General features: G+C 60.2%; 2 protein-coding genes across 18 annotated transcripts in view; one reads left to right on the top strand and one right to left on the bottom strand.

Moving 5' to 3' along the window:
- Window positions 1-53: 53 nt before the first annotated feature.
- On the bottom strand, window positions 54-5539 carry NTHL1 (nth like DNA glycosylase 1). The gene is made up of 6 exons (XM_025916729.2): window positions 5385-5539; window positions 4202-4428; window positions 3306-3476; window positions 2314-2473; window positions 355-460; window positions 54-280 (listed from the first exon to the last, which is right to left on the bottom strand). Exons 1-6 carry the CDS (start codon window positions 5497-5499, stop codon window positions 157-159), a joined length of 903 nt encoding a protein of 300 aa, XP_025772514.2. The 5' UTR covers window positions 5500-5539; the 3' UTR covers window positions 54-156.
- Window positions 5540-5604: 65 nt separating this feature from the next.
- Window positions 5605-21782, top strand: part of TSC2 (TSC complex subunit 2) — a 35502-nt gene continuing 19324 nt past the window's right edge. For 15 of the 17 annotated variants that reach the window (XR_015245306.1, XM_086691574.1, XM_086691581.1 and 12 more), the window contains exons 1-16: window positions 5629-5755; window positions 6201-6367; window positions 7385-7471; window positions 8890-9000; window positions 9781-9925; window positions 11172-11289; window positions 11745-11793; window positions 12161-12286; window positions 12606-12679; window positions 13963-14089; window positions 14842-14985; window positions 15617-15754; window positions 16410-16513; window positions 17299-17380; window positions 18367-18522; window positions 18933-19049. Coding sequence is in view for 16 of the 17 variants with exons in the window: in XM_086691574.1 (XP_086547700.1) it covers window positions 6230-6367; window positions 7385-7471; window positions 8890-9000; window positions 9781-9925; window positions 11172-11289; window positions 11745-11793; window positions 12161-12286; window positions 12606-12679; window positions 13963-14089; window positions 14842-14985; window positions 15617-15754; window positions 16410-16513; window positions 17299-17380; window positions 18367-18522; window positions 18933-19049 (1716 nt within the window). In the remaining variant the exon portion in view is untranslated. Of the gene's footprint in view, window positions 5756-6200; window positions 6368-7384; window positions 7472-8889; window positions 9001-9780; window positions 9926-11171; window positions 11290-11744; window positions 11794-12160; window positions 12287-12605; window positions 12680-13962; window positions 14090-14841; window positions 14986-15616; window positions 15755-16409; window positions 16514-17298; window positions 17381-18366; window positions 18523-18932; window positions 19050-21782 lie in introns of all 17 variants that reach the window. The other 2 variants (XM_086691576.1, XM_086691575.1) reach the window with 1 other exon arrangement.

Below are 21782 nucleotides of genomic sequence, written 5' to 3'. Positions count from 1 at the left end.
CAAGATAAATAAACTTTAAAAAAAAAACCAAAACAAAAAACTCAGACCCCAACTGCAAACAACTCCCAAGCTTTATTACAAACAGGCTGGGGCTCCCCAGCAAAGGCACGCAGCGCACTACCCAGAACGGCGTCCGGGGCCGAAGCACCATGGTCCTCAGAGGCCCCGCGCGGCCGGGCACAGCGTCCGGTTGAGGCAGCCCTGGCAGCGTGGGTGGACGGGCAGACAAGTCTGCTGGCCGAAGCCCACCAACAGTCCGTTGATCTCGCCCCACAGCTCCCTGTGAAGGTGGAGGGGGGCGTCAGCAAGGGCGGCTGACTGAGGGGAGCCCTGCCTGCCCCTACCCTGCCGCACCGGGGCAGCCACTCCTCCAGGGCAGCACGAGTCTTCTCCGGGGAATTGGTTGCTGTCTTGGTCCACCCGAGTCTGTTGGCAATTCTGTGCACATGCGTGTCCACCGCTGCTTGCAGACAGGACCTGCTTAGCACAGGGCACGCCTGCCGGCCCCGACGGCCCCAGTCCCTGCCCAGAGCCCCGGGCCCACCTTGGCCCTGGGCTTCCATGCAGGGCCCAGAACTGCACAGAGGGCGGGTCAGCGGCTTGAGCCACAGGGCTTGGGCCCTCCATCTGGGGTGCAGCAGTGCCTCCTGGTCTAGGCACCGGCTGTGGGCGCCAGGCCGGGTGGTCACAGCTGGGTCCAGAGGGTTGGCTCGAGGTCCCGAGCCACAGAGCCATGCACAGAGCCATGCACCTGCCACTGCAGGGTCGGGACAGAGGGAGTGTGGCCAGGCCACCTGCAGCTGTCATCTACTTGGGCCACAGCCCCTGCTCCACCCCAGGGCTTGGCTTGGTCCACCCCAGGGCTTGGCCTGGGCACCTGCTCACGGGGGCTTCCTCTTTCCTGCCAGCGGCCGTCCCCGCCTTCTCTCTACTTCGCAAAAGAGAAAGTGAGTCTCACATCTGTTCCCTTCCCCCCCGGCTACCGATAGTCTGGAAAAAGGCTCAGGCCCTCCCCAGACCCTGACGGAGGGCACCCTGGGAGCACAGGGAGAGCACACAGGCATAGGGGTCGCACTGGTGGGTTACCAACCCTCAGTTTCCTCCTCTGTAACATAGAGGTGACCACATCGCCTGTCACCCAGAGGCCTCCCCTTCCCAGTTTCTCCTTACAGGTGGCCATGCCCACAGACAACCAGAAAAGGTGACATCCGACACTTCTTCCTGGTGTGTCTGCTGCTCCCAAAGTCGGGTCGCCTGGGCTGTGGGCCCTTCCCCCAGGAGACTTGCGGGACCCCTCCTGGGACTCAGGCAGCTGAGGACAGCCACTGTCAAGATAAGCTCAAGTATCTGTTGAGAGGCTGGCGGCTGCAGAAGCCTGTGGGGGTAGTGGGGAGTGGGGAGGCTCCGACCTAGCCCCCTGCCTGGCCCAGTGCCAGTCTCTGGGGCTGCCGGGTCTCCAGCCTTAACTTCACAGTCAGGGCCCTCAGCCCTGTGCTGCCCTTCCATCTGGGCGCAGTGCTCAGAAGGGTCCCCACCCCAGGGACCAGGCTTTAGTAGCCGGGGAAGCGCTGGGGAAGTTCCCACCTCCTCCCCAGCTCCTGCAGGAGCTCCAGAGGAGCCCGGGGTGGGGGCACACAGAGAAATCAAGGTCAAGCCCTGGTTTCTGGGCTGGCCAGGCTACCGCTGCCTGGCCTCAGAAGCCCCAACACTCTGGGTAAAGATCTGAAACATTAGCAACGCCCTAGCTGGGGTCTGTCTTCATTCGGAGGGCCACCAATGTCAGGAAATGGATTCCAGGAGGGGCTCCCCCCCCCCAGCTCCTCCTCCCTGTATCCCCAGCCCTTTCTCCTTCCCCAGGCTCCCCCTGCCTTTACCGTGCCTCCCCTGCCGGTGCCCGGTCTTGAGCCTCCTACTGGTCTTTCTCCCATCTGACGGCTTTGTGGATGCTGTTCCTTCTGCCTAGCCAGCCCCACCTCACTCCTCAGCTCTTGACTGAGTTATCACCGCCTCAGGAAGTCTGCTCAGTTGCCCCAGACTAAGCCAGCTCCGACAATGCCACGCACAGACCTTGAGTCCGTCCCCTGGGCCTCTCAGAGCCCAGCACACAGTAGGTGCTCAGCACATAGGATCTCCTCCCATGAGTACCCATCTACAGGCAAGGCAGGCCCAGCTCAGTGCTGGAAACATCTTTCTGACCCTTTGGGCTAAGCTGGGGGTGAGGAGACATGAGCTGGGGTTGCAGATCACAGGACGTGGGGAGCCCCGATGGCAGCTAACCCTGCCCCACCTTCCTTGTGGGTGTATGCCACTCACCGATGCCTGACACGGTGCCCCAGGCCACCGCCATGGCCAAGTGTGCCATCTTGGGTCCAACGCCTGGCAGTGCCACGAGCTCTGCCACAGAATCTGGGATGTCCCCGCCATAGCGCTGCTGCAGGATGGCACTGGTCTGCTTGATGTACTTTACCTTGCTCTGAAAGGTGGAAGGGGCGGTCAGCCCTGGAAGTGGACAGTGGAGTCCCGAGGCAGAGCCACAGGTGCCCAGAGCTGCCTGTCACCTGCCCAAGACACCCTCAGAGGCCCCTGTCTGCATCATCCTGCCAGGAGGTGAGAACGAGCCGAGGGAATGAGCCTGTCTGCTTCTCACCCGCCTGGGCCAATGACATGCGTGTGGGGTCTAGCCCAGGTCCCCTGCCCCGTCATTCTCCCAGAAACCAAGTAGGCTAAGCGGGCCGGCCATGGCTCAGCAGCACCTGGGCCTTCAGGAAGGAAGGCTGGAGCCTGGGGCTCCCCCTCCAGCCGCCAGGCCAGCTGGGTGGTTCCCATTCTGTGCCTGAGTGGAGAGGGCTATTTAAAAACCATCTGACAAAACTGCGGCCCACGCCAGTGCCAAGGGGAAGCGGCCCCACCCGCCTGGCTGCCTTCAACAGATCCGCCCACTCGCCACCCAGTGCTCCATGGCCTGCTGGGGCTCCAGAGAGGAGGGTGACGCACTCCAGGGAGGCTTGGAGTAAACAAAGGGAGAGGTGGGTAGCCTCAGGGAGGAAAGGAAGCGCCAGTCAGCTGGGTGGGGAGGTGGAGGAAGGAAGGGGTGGGCTGCAAACAGGAAAGGCCGAGGAGGGAGGCCCCACAGCCCTGGGTCCATCTGCTGGTCAGTGGGGCAGGGGCTCCAGCGGGAACTCACATCCAGTTCCCCGTGGCCTGAGATGCCCCACCTGGCCTCCTGCACCCCCACGGTCTCCCCTCAGCTTCCTGACATCTTTCCCAGGCCGGTGGCACCCCAGCCTCCAGGCCGGTGGGCTCACCCTCCAGAAGCCGACGGGGTAGATGAGCGTGCCCAGCGTGCTGTCATCCGTCTGCAGGATGCTGTCCACTGTCAGGCCCCGAGCCCGCAGCCGCTGCATGGCACCCGCTGTCACCTGGTCTTTGGTTTGGCTGGAGAGCATCAGCGACAGCAGCACCTGGTACCTCCGCACCTGCTTGCACAGTGACAGGGACCAGGGGAGTGGCAGGTCCTGGGCGCTCACTGTGGGCCGGGCCCCAGCCAAACCCTGTACCACCTCCACCTGTGACCCTGGGCCACCCGTAGGGCATCCACCTTCCACCCACCCTGGCCAACCGAGTGCATGCGGGGTCCAGCCTGGCGTTGTTCTGTTTTCTCACATGTGACGTGGGGACAACCACGGTATCTACCTCACAGGATCATTGGAAGGTTTAAGTGAACGATCGCAGCGCTTAGAATCCCACTTGGCACATGGGTGCTCGACAGCCAACGGCTGCACGTGTGCCTGTGACTGCTTCGTGAGTAACACCATCTGTGTCACACGTGAGCAGATGAAGCCCAAACAACTACGTGCACCCAGGTCCCTGGCAGCAGGGCTGGGATTAGAAGCGAGTTCGTCTAAGGATCAGGCTCCAGGCCATGAAGTGGAAGGAACTCTCAGCAAACACTACCGAGCTGGCCTGCTGCGCCTGGGCCTCTGCTGGCAGGAGACGGAGCAGGAAGGCCCGGGCACAGGTAGTCCTGGCCTGCTGAGCGGCCACCAATGAAGCAGGTGATGCCGGCCGGCGCTCCAGGTCCTGCAGGTGAGGGCGTCAGCCACGAGCTGCCACGTGTCAGGCTGTGCCCCGCCCGAGGCCTGAGAGGAAGCAGGCGTCTCGTCCAGAAGGGTGTCCCCAGGCGGCTGGGGCCCCGGCCTACCTTTGGGGGTGCGTCGGAGTCGTAGCAGTGCTCAACCCCCAGCCAGTCCACAGGTGCATCCTTCCCACTCCTCATGGCGCGGATGTTCAGCAGCTGCTGCCGCCAGTCCCGGGGCTCCCAGCTTGGTGCCCTGGGGGGTTTGGTGTCTTCTTCCTCGCGATCGTAGGCCACATTCAGTTTTTGTGTCTTCCGCCGATGCCTCGAAGGGCTGGGGCTCTTCCTTCCTTCTGCAAATAGTGCCATTCCGAGCCTTCAGCAGGGGCCACAGGTGAGGGTGGGGTGTGGGTGGTCCCCTACCTGCTACTCACCCAGCATCATTCACTCCACAACCATCTACCGCAGCGGGGGTGCTCTGGCCTCTGCAGGCCACACTTTGACGACTCAGCCCTCCTTACGCCACTGCCTTCCTGACCAACTCTGCGTTAGCACAGGGGGACTCTACCAACAGCCTCTGCCATGGTGCCCCCCCCCCAATCTAGTTTCCACACTGCTCCAGAGAGAAATTTCTGGCCCAAAAACAGATTGCATCACTTCTGTTTAAGTCTCCTCATTGCTCTTTCCTTGTACTCGCGGCGAACTCCAAACTCCACCCCAGCATCACAGCTCCTGCCTATCGGCCATTGTCACAGACTGCTCCTTGCCCCAGTGCTTCCGCCATGCTTGTATCACAGTGGAGCTCCCTGTCTGGACTACCCCTAAGTTCACTGGGTGCCTATGAGAACCCCCCTCTGGCCGCCCTGCAGGGCACGTTGCAGGGACCTGTGGGTCTTGCTCACCCCACAGTTCCTAGCTCCTTAATGCTTACGAGGATAAACCTAGCGGAGACCACGCCCCCCGGGAGGCACCCGCTAGCCAGCCGGGAAGGAGGACTTCCGGCTGCACGTGCCCGCCGGCACCTGGTCTCTCTGAGAGGGAAGCAGCTATGAGGATAAGGCTGGTCGGCCCACAGCTAGCTTGGCACAAGTGGAATATCTCGGGACAGTTCAGGACGATAATGGGGGAGGTGGGAGCGCCCGGACCCAGTCCCTGGGGACCCCTGCCCCTGTGTCCTAGGAACAGGGCGCAGGGTGGGAGCCAGGGCCGCACGTGGGAGCGACCCCGAATCCCAGCCCCCAGTCCCCAGCCCCTTGCAGGCCCCTTCCCCGGTTTTTCTCCCCAGGCTCCGATCCGGGCGCGGCACTACCTGCAGCCGCCTCTCCCCTCCAGAGCGGCGCGGCCTTCTCCCCACCCCCCCGCGGCCCGGCCCCCGGGCCCCGGCTGCGGCTCCGGGTCACCATCCTCACGCCCGTCGCGTTCATGCTTGAGTCCTGCGGACTACACTTCCCGGCGGCCCCCGTGACCACGTTACGTGACGCTCGCCCCCGCATTTCCGCCGCAGAGCGGCCCGGAACTACGACTCCCAGCAAGCTCGGCGGCCGCCTTCGGCCCCGGCCCGCCGCCGGAAGTGCAGGTCGAGCTTCCGGCGGCGGCCCGTTTTGGGGCGGGGGGCGGTTGCCGGGGGTGTGCTCCCTTCTCCGCGTCGGGGAGCCCCGCGCGCGGCGGGCGCGGCGCGGGGTGAGTGGCTCGCGGCGTCCCGACCTCAGGCGCCGTCCCGGCCCGCGGTGTGGCCCGACCCCGATGGGGCAGGGGGAGGCGGCCGCGCCGGGGGGCCCTGCTCGGCGCTGAGGCGGCGGGGGCGGACCCCGCGGTGTCCCGGGTCCCGGGCTTCGGCAGAGCCCACCGCAGCCGGAGCCTGGAGCCGCGAGCGCTCCTTGGTGTTAAAACAGAGCGGGTGCGAGGGGCTCTCTGCTTCCGGCGCCACCCCCCGACAGGCCGCCCCCTCGTGGGGAAGAGAGAGGGGGCGAACGTCGGGGACTCCACCCTGTGCCCCCAGTCGGGCGGCGCGGCAGCCGCCGGCCTGCTGTTGGCCAGGCCTGGGGGTCCTGGGGTCCCGGAGGTCTGCAGCGGGGCAGGTGCAGGGGAGCTGCTCCTGAGATCTCTGCTCGTTTCCTCGGCGCAGAGGCGGCCTCTGGTGCGTCCCTGTCCACCATGGCCAAGCCGACAAGCAAGGATTCAGGCTTGAAGGAGAAGTTCAGGATTCTGTTTGGACTGGGAACTCCGCGGCCAAACCCCAGGTCTGCAGAGGGCAAGCAGACGGAGTTTATCATCACGGCGGAAATCCTGAGAGTGAGTGAGCTGCCTGCGTCTGTCCTGCCAGGCTGTCGGGAGATGCGAGGAAGGCTGGGTTTGGTCCCTCACCAGCTTCTGCCACAGATGGGTTGCTGGCGACCGGCTGCTCAGGGCTGCTGTCCCCAGTAGCGCAGAGGCGTATATGTCTTTCCTTCGGAGATTCAGGGAGTCAGGGTCCTGGGGACTTGGTCCAGCACACTAGAGGTCGTATTCAGGCGTTAGTGCAGGAAAACCTAACCTACGGACATGGCCTAAATGCCATGGCCGGCTTCCCCTTGTGATCAGGAGGGTAGCCAGGCGTTAACTGGTAATTTGTGAGTTCCTGGGAGGAGTGGGTCTTTGTTTCCCCGTGTGCGTGGTGTGAATCTTTCCACCACACGCCTGGCACCGTGTTTTATGAGTGTCGGATTTTTGCCCTTGTGAAGTTTCCCATTCAGAAACAGCCAAAACGTTCATCGGCTGGTGAACGTGTAAACAAAACGTAAAGGGAACGAGGCATTGACCCCTGCCATAACGTGAGTGAACACTGAAAACATGCCGAGTGAGAGAAGCCCGGCACAGAGGCCCCCACGTAGCGTGTGATTCCATGTCTGTGAAGTGGGCAGAACAGGTAAATCCATAGAGACAGAAAGTTTGTCGGGGCCCGGGGGACGCGCCATGACTGCTCCCAGGTTTGAGGTGATGAGAATGTTCTGGAATTAGTGGAGGTGGTTGCGGGCTGCGTGAATGTACTAAAAACTGAATTGTACAGTTTTAAATTCCTCAAAGGGCTGACTTTGTTATGTAAATTTCATCTCAACGCAAAGAAACGCAGCCTTGAAAAAGACGAGTGGTCTATGATCACCCCACTGAGACGGAGCAGTAAACTCCGGGCGATTCCTGATTCCAGAACGACCCGCAGCAAATCTCCAGTGTGGGAGATGCGGTACAGCTCTCGGCGTGGTCTGTGATTGGCGGTTGTGGAGACCTGTTGCCTGAGCGCCGGCCCCTTTGCCTTGTTTTGTGTCTCTCCAGGAGCTGAGCGTTGAATGTGGCCTCAACAATCGCATCCGGGTGATAGGGCAGATCTGTGAAGTTGCAAAAACGAAGAAGTTTGAAGAGGTAAGGTCTGCCTCGGTTGGCTGCTGAATGGCGGGGAGCTGTTGGGAGGGCTTGTTCGGCTCTTTCTGGGAACGGGGTTGGCCGCTAACTGCTAAGCTTAACCTGCATCTTAGTGATGGGGAATCTTCTGGAAACGCGTGGAGTATAACTCTTAGGGGTCAGTCACACGTGGAGGGACTGAGGCGTCTCCGGCAGTTCCAAGAAAGGGTTTACGGCGATTGAAAACACGTGCTTGCGTGCCCTGTCACGCTTCAGACTTGGGGGCAGGGAAGTAAAGGAACGTCAGCAAAGAGCGTGAGTCAAGGCTTAGCAGTTCTGGTGTGTTCTGGGGAGAGGTGTCTGCTTGTTTCGGGCAGATGTTTGCGGGCTCTCTCCGGGCATCCCGAGGACAGAGTGGGCAGCTGTCAGGAGAGCACGTCAAGAGCTCTGCTGCAGCCTTGTCCCGAGTTTGCGTGAGCGACTTGGGGGGAGACTTGGACTTAGCAGATTGGCATTTGCTAAGGGGGAGGGGAGAGCAACCAAGATGTCCACGGCAGGTCGTCTAAAACTTGCGGGCTACTCGTCAGCCGGAATAAATGTGACAGTAGGCATCTGTGTTGGGAAATTGTGGGTGTGGGCGTGCAGTGGCCCGGCTGCCATCGCCTGAGTAGACAGATAAGCCCAAGAGGCTGGCGGAGTCCACAGGCTCCGTGTCTGCCTGTTGTTGTGGCTTAGGTTGCATCAGTAGGAGTGTTGAGCATGGGACAAAGGAGGAGAAAGTTCCAGAGTATGCTGAAGTAGTCAGGATGTCGACCAGACAACATCTAAGAGACGTTTAGTCCCCTCCTAAGAGAAGTGAGCCCAGGAAAGGGTGAGTGGTCAGCAAACCCTGGTCGAAGGGTTAACGTGGAGAAGAGAAGGTGACGTGTGAGAGGCTGACCCTGGGTAGCTGTGGGGAACAGGATCCCTCTCCGTGCGCTGAGTGGGACTTAGTGAGAGGAGGCAGATTCCAGAAGCCCACACGGAGGTCTTGGCCATGGTGTGGTTCAGGGCGGCCCTCAGCTGGTGTGTGTACACAGGGAAGCGGGGTTTCTGCCTCAGGCTGCAGACTTGGGACCGCCTGGTTCTGAGACTCCTTCGGCAAGCTCGAAAGGGGGTTCCTGGCTGATCTCTGGGGCAACCGGGACGACTCCCCTAGCCTGCTGCTCTCCTCCCTCCCCACAGGCTGTGGCCGGGACCTGTGGGTTTAAGTAGCTTGGAGCTACACCTGTGTCAGGTTCAGGGTCATGTGGGCTGTGCCCGGTACACGAGGCATGGGCTTCAGAGGAGTGGGTTCTACGTCCAAAGGACTGTTCCGCTCCGTGCTTTGCTCATGGTACTGTCCCTTGAGTTGAGGGGCCAGCACACCCTAATTGCTGTCCCCTCCCTGCTGGTGGCAGCATGCAGTGGAAGCGCTCTGGAAGGCCGTCGAGGACATGCTGCAGCCAGAGCGGCCACCGGAGGCCCGGCATGCGGTGCTGGCTCTGCTGAAGGCCATCGTGCAGGGGCAGGTAACGGCGGGTGTGTGCGTCGGCGGAGCTGGGACGGGTGGAGGGGGTGTCGTGGGGCGGCCCGCTGACGGCCCCTGCTGTGCTGTGCGTGGACTCTCACCTTTGATGAGGGTGCCGGGCAGGGGGGTCTGCTTCCCAGGGGCTCCGCAGCAGGACCGCCTGAGTGCGCATCCCCCCTGGCTCTCCTGCAAAATGGGGGTGCTTGTTCCTTCCTTCTCAGGAGCGTTTTGGGGTGTCAGTGAGGCGTTTCGTGTAAGTTGTCAGGGGCGTGCCTGCCACGAGGGAACGGTAGTTAGGTGCTCTGGCTGCCCCCATCCCCCTGCCCCGGCCCGGCTCCTTGTCAGCCTTCCCTAGAACTGCGGGTGGCCTCACCATTCCTGTCTGGAAGGCACCCTTCCCTCTTGGAGTTTTCCTCTGGTCCTCCAGCTGCTTGGAGAGGCCTGTCGCCTCCGAGTGCGGTTACACTGTATTTGTCATCGTGGGGCACAGACGTGTCTCTTTCCAGCCACTAGCCCCATGAGGGCCTGAACTGTGTTGTCCCCTGCTGTGTGCCACCACCGTGCTCGGAGCTCGCACACAGTAGGTGCTCTATACACACACCTATCTGGAGCTGCTCCGATGTGCCCAGTGTGTCTCCTACAGTCCTTTCTGTGGGAAGGAGAAAGGGTCCCGGGGTCAGGAGTCCCGGAGCCCAGTGTACTTCCTGCACGGCCCACAGCTGCTCGGGAACCCCAGCTGGGGGTCCTGGCGGGACTGCTGACCTTGTGGTTTTACCTTCAGGGGGACCGCTTGGGCGTTCTCAGGGCCCTCTTCTTTAAGGTCATCAAGGATTACCCCTCTAATGAAGATCTCCATGAAAGACTGGAAGTTTTCAAGGCCCTCACAGACAATGGGAGACACATCACATATTTGGAAGAAGAACTGGGTGGGTGCCGTGTCGGGTGTGAGGTTTCTCTGGCATTGGGGATCAAATTTGATCCGGGTTGTTGCAAGGCTGCTGAGGCCGAGAGCGAGTGCTGCACTTTAAATTTTTTTTTTTTTTTTTTTTTTTTTTTTTTAACGTTTATTTATTTTTTTGGGACAGAGAGAGACAGAGCATGAACGGGGGAGGGGCAGAGAGAGAGGGAGACACAGAATCGGAAACAGGCTCCAGGCTCTGAGCCATCAGCCCAGAGCCCGACGCGGGGCTCGAACTCACGGACCGCGAGATCGTGACCTGGCTGAAGTCGGACGCTTAACCGACTGCGCCACCCAGGCGCCCCGAGTGCTGCACTTTACAGGGATGGCCTGCAGAGGGCGCGGTACCGCGAGGTTCCCCTCACCTGTGTGCAACCTAGATCAGCTGCCCATCTCCCGGGGAGCCTGTTAGAGATGCACAGTCCTGGGCTTCACTCCAGCCCTGCTGGCTCAGAATCCCTGGAGAGTGAGGCCTTTTAGCGGGGCAGCAGGTGGTCTGAGTGTTTTGTAGGGAGAGTGTGCTGCTGACCCAGCATCAGTCTGTTTTATTAGAGTGCCCTAATTTCTGGGTTTCTGGGGCGCTGGGGCCATCTCGCCATGTCTTCTTCCTGGTCCTCTGCTCCGGGCCTGACCTCCTAGCCCTCTCCTTGGCTGGCCTTCCTCTCTTGTCCTGATGGGGTGACGTTTCTCTGGGACTTGAGGTTTCTTATCACTGTTGTGGAGAGAAGACGAAGGACAAGTCAGTCTGACTCGGAGCCAGAGATGGGCCTCAGCTGTCAGTTGGTCCCCAGGACAGGTGCTGACTTGAAGCCTCTCCTCAGGTTTTCTGAGGTTATTTGGCCAGTAGTCAAGAGTGGCTTTTTGTCTCTGTTGAGAGGCACTCGGGGAGGGGGAGGGGGAGGGGGCCAGGAATTGGCCTCCTGGACGCGTGCTTGGTGATGCTCACAAGCCCTGCATCCCGGGCTCTGAGCATCAAACGCACAAACTCTGCTACTGCCTCTCAGCCTAGATGCCCTCAGTGCATCGTGGGGGCTGGTAAATTCCCGGGTCCGTGACATGCTGACCTGTTGGGCTCCAGCGAGCCTCTGTCGGCTCCGTGCACGGCATCTTGTCGCACGAGGGCCAGGGCTGCGGTTGGCTGCAGTGAGAGGGACTGGAGTGTCTTCCCGGGGAGGAGGGGAGTGGGCAGTACATTGTCCTCCCCTTCCCCCCAGCTGGGTTTGTGCTGCAGTGGATGGACATCGGCCTGTCCTCAGAGTTCCTTCTGGTGCTTGTGAACTTGGTCAAATTCAACAGCTGTTACCTGGATGAATACATCGCATCAATGGTCCAGTAAGAACAGTTCCGATAACGTTCCTCCGACCGCAGTCCTGCCGCCTCGGGCTTTTATTTTAGCTCTGTGTTGGGAATAAAGCTGTTGAAGTCAGCAAACGAGGGGAGAGGTTGGAGCAGCCACAGCCACCTTCTACCTCAGTTGATAAAACGATAGCATTTTCTCTTTCATAGACGAGTAACGTTGCCCGATGTTTCTTGACTATAAGTTTTGGCATCATTTCTTTTGAAACACACTGTGAAATTCGTGAGGGCACGGGTGGGGTCTTGTTGGTCTGTATGCCCAGCCCTGAGCAGTGGCTGGCACAGAGCGGGCACCTGTCAGTGGGTGAGCGGAGCCCTGAGGGGGATGAGTCCTTCCTACAAGGGGGACTTGTAGAGTCACCAGAAAGTGAGACAGAGCCACGCAGCTTCTGGGAAACGTCCCTCCACTGACTTGGCATTTCTTCCAACAGCATGATCTGCCTGCTGTGCGTCCAGACTGTGTCCTCCGTGGACATAGAGGTCAGTAGCTGGTCCTCCCAGGGACGGTTCCTCTCCCTCTCCTTCCGGGCAGGCCAGCTGGCATAGTGCTTGACAGCATAAGCTCTGGGGTCAAGGTCTGCACTGCCCCTCGCTGGTCGTGTGGCTCTGGGCTGGCTATAGTAGGAAGCACGATTGGTTGGATGATCTCCGCCGTGGGGGTCACGGTTGAGGGTAGGATGACCCACAGTGACGGGTGACACTCGTCACTCTTGTTCTAAGAAGGCTGCTTTGGCTGGGGAAGTGTGATAGTCACTGACTAGACGAGGGCGGGAAGGAGGCTGAGGGTGTCCCCCCTGCAGGTGAGAGTTGGGCAGGGCCGACGTGACCCCTCTCTCCACCCCGTCAGGTCTCTCTGCAGGTGCTGGACGCCGTCGTCTGCTACAACTGCCTGCCGGCTGAGAGCCTGCCCCTGTTCATCGTCACTCTCTGTCGTACCGTCAACGTCAAGGAGCTCTGTGAGCCTTGTTGGAAGGTGGGGGTCTTAGCTGTTGTTCTGGACAGTTCTTTCCTGGATGGATAGGACAAGGCCTGTCTCTCCGGTGAATGGCCATCTGAGTCTCAGGTGGCCAGACCGTGCCCTGGGGAGGGGAATCCAGTAGCATTTTCCCAGGCGGTTGAGCTGAGGTCAGGGTTTTGGGGGCATTTTGGAAGCTGCTGCCTCTGTTTGGGAGGCGGTGGTGGAGGGCCACCCGGATCTGGGGGGCTCCAGAACAGTGGCTGCGTGAGGCTGGCCCACGGGGCCCGGGGCTCCTATCTGCCAGTCTCTAATGATGGTGTGCTGTGTTTCCCAGCTGATGCGTAATCTTCTGGGCACCCACCTGGGTCACAGTGCCATCTACAACATGTGCCGCATCATGGAGGACAGGCGAGTGTGGGCAGGGCCCTGGGGGGACCGGTGAGGGCGAGGCGGCTTGGTCCGCGGCCACAGAGCCGCCTTGGGGAGGCTGGCTGTGCTGGGTCCTGCCTAGCAGAGGCTCACAGGGAGCTTCCCTGTCCCTCTGGTGCCTGCTCCAGAAGCTTCACTAAAGCCAGAGCTTATGTCTCCCGTGCCTGGTCCCTGTCCTCTCTTCTGCTGGAAAGTCAGAGCATCCAGAACTGAACCCGTATCTACCACCCCCCCTGCGGGCCTCCTCCAGGGAGGCTGCCTCACTGCTGATCCTGGTACAAGGCCCTTGCCCTCACCTCCCACAGCCAGGCTGTCACAGGTCTCTCCCCATCTAGGGCCTCCGCCCCTCTGCCCCCCACTCTCCCCACTGGCCTCCTGTACCCTCTCATGACCTCTTGGAGTCCCTTCCTCCACACAGCAACTCCATGCCCTTTTCCCAGCACCATGGGACTGTGGCACCATTTGCTCGGAGCCAGGGTGGCTCCCACTGCTCTGGGGATAAGAACGAAACGCCCCATCAAGGGTAGGGCCTGGGTGGCCTGCCTTGCCTCAGCCCGTGGGCCTCTCGCCTGTCCTTGATCTTCTCCCAGCCGCCCGAGGCCTCTGCCCATGCCGCCGCCTCTTGCTGGCGTGACCTTGGCCGAGCTTCTGCATGTGTTTTGATGTAGCACGGTCCTTGGTTTCCTGACCGCCTGAGCCAGTTTTGTTCTTTTTTTTTTTTTTTTTTTTAATTTTTTCAACATTTATTCATTTTTGAGAGACAGAGACAGAGTGAGTGGAGGAGTAGTAGATAGACACAGAATCCGAAGCAGGCTCCAGCACTGAGCTGTCAGCACAGAGCCCGACGCGGGGCTCAACCTCATGGACTGCGAGATCATGACCTGAGCTGATGTCGGATGCTTAACCGGCTGAGCCACCCAGGCGCCCCTGAGCCAGTTTTGATCTATCCCGTGGCTTCCCCTCTTAGCTGTCATTTGAGCTAGAAACTTGGCATTTCCTTCTGCGGTTCTCTGGTTCACACGTGTGCCTCTTACACCTTCGGCAGCCGGAGGCTGGGGACTTTCTCTCACCTTCGTGCCCTGGCGTCTGGCAAGTGTGGGGCGAATGCATCGCTTAGGACGTTGAATCTGGTTGTTGCTACTGGCCTGTGTTCCCTGCCTGCCACCTCTTTGCCAGCTTTGCTGCTGGCCCGTGAGAGCAGGGGCCTCGGGGAGGCCGCCTGGGCTCCGCTGACCTCTGCTCTCTCTGCGGAACGCTTTCAGAGCCTACATGGAAGATGCCCCGCTGCTGAGAGGGGCCGTGTTCTTTGTGGGCATGGCTCTCTGGGGGGCGCACCGACTCTACTCGCTCAAGAACTCCCCAACATCTGTGCTGCCGTCGTTTTACGAGGTACGGTGGTCTCTGTGCGCAGGGAGCAGGGTCGGGGACTCCACAGTCACAGGCCGGGCACAGGCCCATTCGAGGTGGGTCCTACTGCAGGGGCTGAGGTGCCGTTTGCAGCTTGGGGACGAGATTTAGAACCATTGGAAGGTTTTACCTTCAAGCACACCTTGTATCTTATGAGCTTTATCTTCTGTAAATTAGCATCAGAACCGAGTAAGATTCCCCCTGGTTGGTGGTTTTATGTCGTCAGGTGCTAATCTCACTCTTGCTGTAGCACAAGGCCAGCGAAGTAGCTCGCTGCCACGGTGCTGACAGTGTTCAGAGCGCTTGCCATGCACGTTGTCACACAGCCGTCACGGCCCCTGGTGAGCTGGGGCCGTCACACCATCCTCTTAGCCGCCGCGTCGTGTCCAGGCTCACGCTCCCTCTCCCGAGCTGCTCTTCCCGCCGTGCCTCTGCCTCCCGCGGCGTGGAAGGTGCGGTCCCTGCACAGTGCCTGTCCCGGGGTGGCTTTCACATTCTGCTAGGCTGGTGAGCCAGTGGCCCAGAATTTGTAGTTAATGGTCTGGCTGAGTCCAGCCCTTTGGAGCGGTGTAGAAAATGCTTGCAGGCTCCTAAGATCCTCTTTCTGTGGCCGTGACAGAAGTGTGGGGACTGAGTCCCCCTAAAGCCTCTTAAGCTAGGTTTGGAGGGCCGTGTGAAGGGGGGCTCCCTATGCATGAGCAGGCAGAGGCTGACTGCCAGGTCTCTTGTTCCAGGCCATGACCTGTCCGAACGAGGTGGTGTCCTACGAAATCGTCCTGTCTGTCACCAGACTCATCAAGAAGTACCGGAGGGAGCTCCAGGCTGTGACGTGGGATATCCTGCTGGACATCATCGAACGTCTGCTGCAGCAGCTCCAGGTGAGGCGGCGGGATGGCCGGTGGCCCAGGGCGGACCGCGACCGGGCGCTGGCCGGCCACAGGGCCCTTCCCAGCTGGCTGTGGATCCCCGGGTGCGGCAGGCTCACCTCACCGGGGGACGGCCCCCTGTGCGTTTTGCTCCCCTCCCCCCAAGTCTGCTGAGGCCACGCTGATGGTTCTCAGCGGTGTCATCTGGCCGCCCACTGAGGATGGCTGGTTTTGCCAAAGCTGCTCCATGGTTTGGAGCAGGAATATGTGGGCGAGCAAGGGGGCAGGCTGGTGTTGATCCAGACAGTAACACAGCAGATTCCCTTCATGGCCCGTAAGTGGCTCCCCAGAGCATTCAGCACACCACCCGTGACTTTAGCGTAGCTTTGGAGGAAGCGTTGGCCACATCAGGAAGGGGCAATGCTGGCGGCACGGGAGCCGCAGAAGAGATGAGGCTGTGTCCGGTGTGGCCTTAGGGCTGGGTCTCCTGGGGGACTGGGGTGGGTGGTGTGCCGGCAGCCAGGCCGGCGGGCGGAGGACTGGAGCTCGGCAGCGACTGGACTCTCGTCCCTCAGGGCTTGGCTGCTGGGCCAGACCCGTGGAGCGGAAGTCACTTCTGTGTGACTGCGCTTTGGCGTTTCAGAGCCTGGACAGCCCGGAGCTCAGAGCCATCGTCCATGACCTGCTGACCACAGTGGAGGAGCTGTGTGACCAGAATGAGTTCCACGGCTCGCACGAGAGATACTTCGAGCTCGTCGAGAGATGTGCAGACCAGAGGCCGGTGAGACCTCTTCTCCCTCAACTGGGCGGGGCCTTGGTGCTTGGGCAGGAGGCTGGTTTAGGTCAGGCTTCTGGGGGAGAAGTGGGACCCCTCAGCTCTGGGGGCCATGGCCCTGCGGGTCTGAAACCAGTTTCCTTGAGTTTGAGATAAAGGGCTAGCAGGCTCCTGCTTTTCTGGGGTCTGTGCTCCAGCAGGGAAGTTTGCTGGGGCATCAGCAAGCTGAGTGAGCGTGGGTCTGTTAGAGTCGGTGCTAGCCTAACCATCAGCTTCCTCCCACCTGTCTGGAGGAAGGTGCTGGCCAGCTCCAGGGACACCTGCTGCTTAGTGCGTCTGCCCCCGGGCCACAGGCTTTGTTGGCACCAGAAACACACAGCCTGATGCCAAGGCTTTGATGTGGGTTTTTAAATGAATTTTCACTGCTGCCATTAGAGCCTTTGTCGTGTAGACTTCCCACCTTGGACCTCTAAGTAGCTGGCGTCCCCGAGGAGATATGCCCCCCCCAGGCCAGCAGCACGGGCCGTATGTGTATTTGTGTGTGTGTGTGTGTGTGTGTGTGTGTGTGTGTGTGTGTGCGCGCGCACACCCGCCTGCGTGTAGGAAACCCTCCTCGAGGGCAGAGCGGCTCCTTAATGCCAGGTGTTTCTTATTTTGACAGGAGTCCTCCCTCCTAAACTTAATAACCTACAGGGCTCAGTCCATCCATCCGGCAAAGGACGGCTGGATTCACAACCTGCAGTTACTGATGGAGAGATTCTTCCGGTAGGGAGCCTTTGGAGGCGTGTGTCTGTGCTCTGGGCCCAGTCTGGCACATAGGGAGTCAGGGCTTTCCTTTTTCCATTTTTTCTTTTTCTCATTTCTTAACGTTTATGAGAGAGAGCACGCATGTGCGCGAGTGTAAGTGGAGGGGCAGAGATAGAGAGAGAGAGAGAGAGACAGAACCCCACGCTGGCTCCATGCTGTCAGCACAAAGCCCGATACAGGGCTCCAGCTCACAAACCCTGAGGTCGTGACCTGAGCTGAAGTCAAGAGTCTGACGTTTAACTGACTGAACCACCCAGGCGCCCTCCTTTCTCAGTCTTGAAAGGACTAGTTCTCCCTGTGCAGGAAAAGGTTTGTTTTCCAGTAGGACCGAGTCCTCTGAGGCCCCTGCACTTAATTTTTTCCTGTCGAGTGGTTGTGTAAAAAGACACTCTCTCCAAGGGCTGAGCTCTCTGCCCCTTTGCCCAGTGTTGGGTCTAAATGTCGAGAAGCTGGGCCCTGTGCAGGGTCTACCCTGCTGCAGAGGTGCGTGGTTCTGGGGGCTGGGGCCCAGGGGCAGCCCTCAGACTCAGGCTACAGGTGAGCTAGGGCCTGGTGGAGGCTGAGGCTGGCAGCCGTGCCTCCCCCCACCTCTAGCAGCTGTGTTCCCCCCACTGTGTCTAGCAGCCGTGTCCCCCCCCCACCCACCTCTAGCAGCCGTGTTCCCCCCCCATCGCCGCCTCGAGCAGCCCTGCTCCCTCGCCCCCTGCCCACCACCACCTCTAGCCGCTGTGTCCTGCCCCCAGGAATGAATCCCGCAGTGCTGTGCGCATCAAGGTGCTCGACGTCCTGTCCTTTGTGCTGCTCATCAACAGGCAGTTCTATGAGGTACGAGTTCTGGTGGGGGGGGGGGGGTGGGACACTGGGATCAGTGGGCTCGAGGTGCGTTTGTGAGCTGTGCGGGCACTGCGAGTCTCCTGGGTGTGCCCTGGACTGTGTAGCAGGCTTTCTTAAGTCCACATTTGCTCCTTTGTTAATTCTTGCGTCCTTCTGTTGTCCGGAGCCCCCTGCCTGGCCTGTGTTGAGCCTAGAGACCAGTGAGGGGCCCTGACTCCATTCCCGCCCGCAGGGATCTCGCCCCAGTAGTCACCTAAAACACAAAGATTCTGGACCCAGTCTTGCGTGAGGACGTTTTCTTTTTGCTTCGGTGTCACCCTCTCTAATCCCAGCTTGACCTCAGTGGTTCCAGGCCCTGCCTGTGTCTCCACTGCCAGTTTTTTCCCTCCGGCCCATCATGTACTTGGTCTGTGGCCAGAGTCCATCTGTCCTTCAGAGACATCCGTGTGCCCCTGCCCTTGTTCCCCTGCCTGTGTCCCCTTTCCTCCAGGAGGTGCACTTCAGGCCCCGCCCCTCTCCCTTAGCCAGCCTTCCTGCCATTGCCCGTGTTCCCAGCACCTGTCTGCCCTCTGCTACCCTCTTAGCTTTCCCTTTGTCTGCATCTTTGTCCCTCGGAACCCAGTTCAGTGCTGCCGTTTCCAGGAAGGTCCTCTGGGTTCTCTGCTCCCTCATGTCAGGGTCGGTCTTGTCCTGCTCTCTGTTGCTGTGGTGCTTTGTACCTGCGGCCCTGAAAGCTCTTGTGGCCGGTTATCGCGGACTCTGTGATGTCAGGAACGAGGTCTTCCTACCCCAGTGCTCGCACGCAGGGGGCCCTCCGCCTAGGAGTGTTCTGAACCGTGACAGTGAATGTCAGGAGTAGCCATGACGCTCACTGCTGCATCACACCTGGGCCCGGGCCCGGCCACGCAGCACATCCCTCAGGTGCTGCCACGCCTCTGCTGCACATGGCTCACATGTGCCCACTTGTGTCGCCACAGGAGGAGCTGATCAGCTCGGTGGTCATCTCTCAGCTCTCCCACATCCCGGAGGACAAAGACCCCCAAGTCCGGAAACTGGCCACCCAGTTGCTGGTGGACCTGGCCGAAGGCTGTCACACCCACCACTTCAACAGCCTGCTGGACATTGTGGAGAAGGTGAGAGCCCCTCCGGCGGGTACCTGGGCCGCCAGAGGGACCCCTCTTTGTGGCAAAGCCCTGCAGGCGGCAGTAGGCTCTGGGCTCTCTGCCCCCATTCTCCCCAGGGCGATCGGTGCGCCTTGCAGGCAGGGCTGCTCCCACGGCAGGGACGGGCAGCGCTGGAGACCTGGCCGGGCCTGCAGCTGGGGCTCCTAGGGGGGCGGCCGGGAAGCAGGCTTCGGCCCAGTACTGCTGCACAGTCAGCGCATTTTTCTTTTAATGCTGAAATACGTTGCAGTTTCTGAACGGTCGGTCCCTCAGGTGTGTGAAATGCAGCTTTTGAGAAACAGGACAAAGTATCAGGTCTGATGGTTGCTGCCGGAGGGAGGCCTGAACCGCGAAGGTGAGCGCACGTGTTCTCTCTAAAGGTGATGGCCCGCTCCCTTTCCGCACCCCCTGAGCTGGAGGAAAGAGATGTGGTGGCATATTCAGCCTCCTTAGAGGATGTGAAGACTGCCGTCTTGGGGCTCCTGGTGATCCTTCAGGTGGGCCTCTGCTCTTCTGGGAGGTTGCGGCGGCCAGCTGCCTGTCGGGATGTGTCTCCTGGGACCCCGGGCACCCCCTGGCGGCCGCAGAGGGCAAACTGGCAGTGACCCAGACCCCTCCGGTCGTGGGGTGTGGGGCTCCCGAGAGCTGTGGGGAGGGGTGGACAGGGTCGGCCAGAGCAGTCTGTGCGGAGATGCCCCTGAGTCAGTGCCGGGACTGTCCCCTCAGCTCTCACCGCAGGCCCGCCATCGACGCTGGCCCCGTGGGCGCTGGGGTTCTTTGAACAGCTTTGTTGAGATGTAAGTCATAAACCACGGAACTCATCCACTTAAAGTGTGAGGTTTGGTGGCGTTTTCAGTATCTTCAGAGTTGTGTGGGCATCACTACGGTTTTAGAACATCCTCGTTCCCCAGAAGGAACTCCGCACCCGTTAGCCACCCCCCACCTCCCCTCAGCACCCCTGCCCGCCTCTGGTTCGCTTTCTGTCCTGTGGGTCTGCCTGTTCTGGACATTTCGCAGAAATGGAATCCCACACCACGAGCTCCTGTGGCTCCTCCCCGTGGTGGCAGGCGTCCGTGCCTGCTCCTCTCACGTCCACGGCTCGTAGTCACGTGCCGGTGTGCCTTGCCTGCGTCGTCTTTGTCGCTCGATAGACACGGTTTCTTTCCACCTTTTGAGTCTCGTGAATCACCCTGCTGTGAACACTCCTGTACAAGTTGCTGCGTGGACATAGGTTTTCGTCTTTCTGGGGCTCCCACCTAGCAGAGGAGTCCTGGGTCAGACGGTAACTCTGTGCTTCGTTTGAGGAGCCGCCAGCCTGCCTTCCTCTGGGCTCGCTCCATTAGACCTTCCCGGGAGCGGGTGTGAGGTTCCGCTTCTTCCACATCCTCGCCGGCACTCCTCTTCTGCTTTTCTTTTTTTTATTTTTTTTTTTTTTAAATTTTTTTTTTCAACGTTTATTTTATTTTGGGACAGAGAGAGACAGAGCATGAATGGGGGAGGGGCAGAGAGAGAGGGAGACACAGAATCGGAAACAGGCTCCAGGCTCTGAGCTATCAGCCCAGAGCCTGACGCGGGGCTCGAACTCACGGACCGCGAGATCATGACCTGGCTGAAGTCGGACGCTTAACCGACTGCGCCACCCAGGCGCCCCTCTTCTGCTTTTCTTGAGTGTAGCCATGCGGGTGCCTGGGAAGTGCTGCCTTGTTGTGGCTTGACCTGCTTTCCCCTGATGCCCGTGACGAGCGGCCTTTCATGTGCCGATCGGTCACTGGTGTCACTTTGGGCACAAGCGTGTGCACATCTTCTGCTCGCTGTTTAACTGGGTCTTTGCCTTTTCGTTGAATCGCGAGAGCACTTTGCACGCTGTGAACAGGAGTTGGTTGCCAGCTAGAGGGTCGGCACGTACCCTTTCCCTCAGTCGTAGCAGCATGTCCTCGCCCTCCTGTGGCGTGGCTGTCCCCCCGTGTCCCTGAGGGTCGCTGGGGCCGTGGCCTCTCCCTTTCATGCCCCAGACAACCTCCGCCTGGGCTCTGCCGTCCGTCTCAAAGCACCACAGTGTGTGTTGAGGTTATTTGCCGGTGTCAGTATTCCGTGAAGCAGAGTGTTCGAGTCAGTTGCCTCAGAAACTTGCAGTTCATGAGCTGTTCAAGGGCGTGGCAGTTTCCCATAGCGCTTACCCGTGACGACGCTCTGGTGTGCGAGCGTGAACTGGGGGAGGAAAGCCGGGCAGTCCATCCCCGGTGCCCCTTCACGGGGGCCCAGCTCTCTTGACCGCCGTGACGTGTGAGGGAGCATGCTGGGCTGAGGGGCCTGTGGCCTGAGCGCCCCCAGGTCCCTGCCGCAGAGACGTGAGAGAGGCCATCTGTTACCCTCACCTGGGACCCCAGCCCTGCAGACCTGAGGGTGGGGCCACAGAGCCAAGCTGTTTCCTAGTTGTGGCAAAGTCTGGGGCCAGGCTGTTTTTGTTTTCTTTTTATGTAATTAAAAAGTCATCCATGGGGCGCTTGGGCAGCTCCATCGGTTAAGCGTCCGACTTCGGCTCAGGTCATGATCTCATGGCTTGTGACTTCGGGCCCCATGTCAGGCTCTGTGCTGACAGCTGAGAGCCTGGAGCCTGCTTCGGATTCTGTGTCCGTCTCTTACTCTGCCCTTTCCCTGCTTATGCTCTGTATTTCTCTCTCTCTTAAGAATAAACGGTAAAAAACAGCTTGATAAGTCATTTATGCGTTCACTTAAGCAGTATACACACAGCAGAGAGTTAGATTGTCTCTCTTTCCTGCAGAACGGGCAGGCAGCCGTCCTGTCCTCTTCTGTCCTCTCTGGACCTGCCCCTGTGTTGTCAGCGTTGTGTCCGGCTCCCTCCCTCCCCCCACCTTGTTTTGTTAATGAGTTGTCTTTAGAAAGAATAGCAGTAACACGTGTTTTAAGCCTCACTGTTCTCTTCAAGAGTACCACGGACCACAGAGGGGTCCCTGCTGCCCCTGGGCGGCCCATGCCACCCCGAAGCCCCCCACACCAAAGTCTCACCTGGCCTCTCCCAGGCTCACCTATCAGGGAGGTGGGGCAGGAAGGGGGCTACAGTGGGATGACAGCCCGGTGGCCGGTGAGTGGGCCCCCTTACCCTCCTCGAGCACCCCGGGGCCTCACGCCTGGTCTGTCCACTTTCCTGGTGGCAGAGAGAACGTGCTTCCAGCCCACGGGGGTCTTGTCACCCATGTTGCCGAGTGGTG

Source organism: Puma concolor, chromosome E3 (genome assembly GCF_028749965.1).
Source record: "Puma concolor isolate L17-30 chromosome E3, mPumCon1.1.hap2, whole genome shotgun sequence".
Lineage (NCBI taxonomy): Eukaryota > Metazoa > Chordata > Mammalia > Carnivora > Felidae > Puma > Puma concolor.
This window is presented reverse-complemented; position numbering and strand designations above follow the sequence as displayed.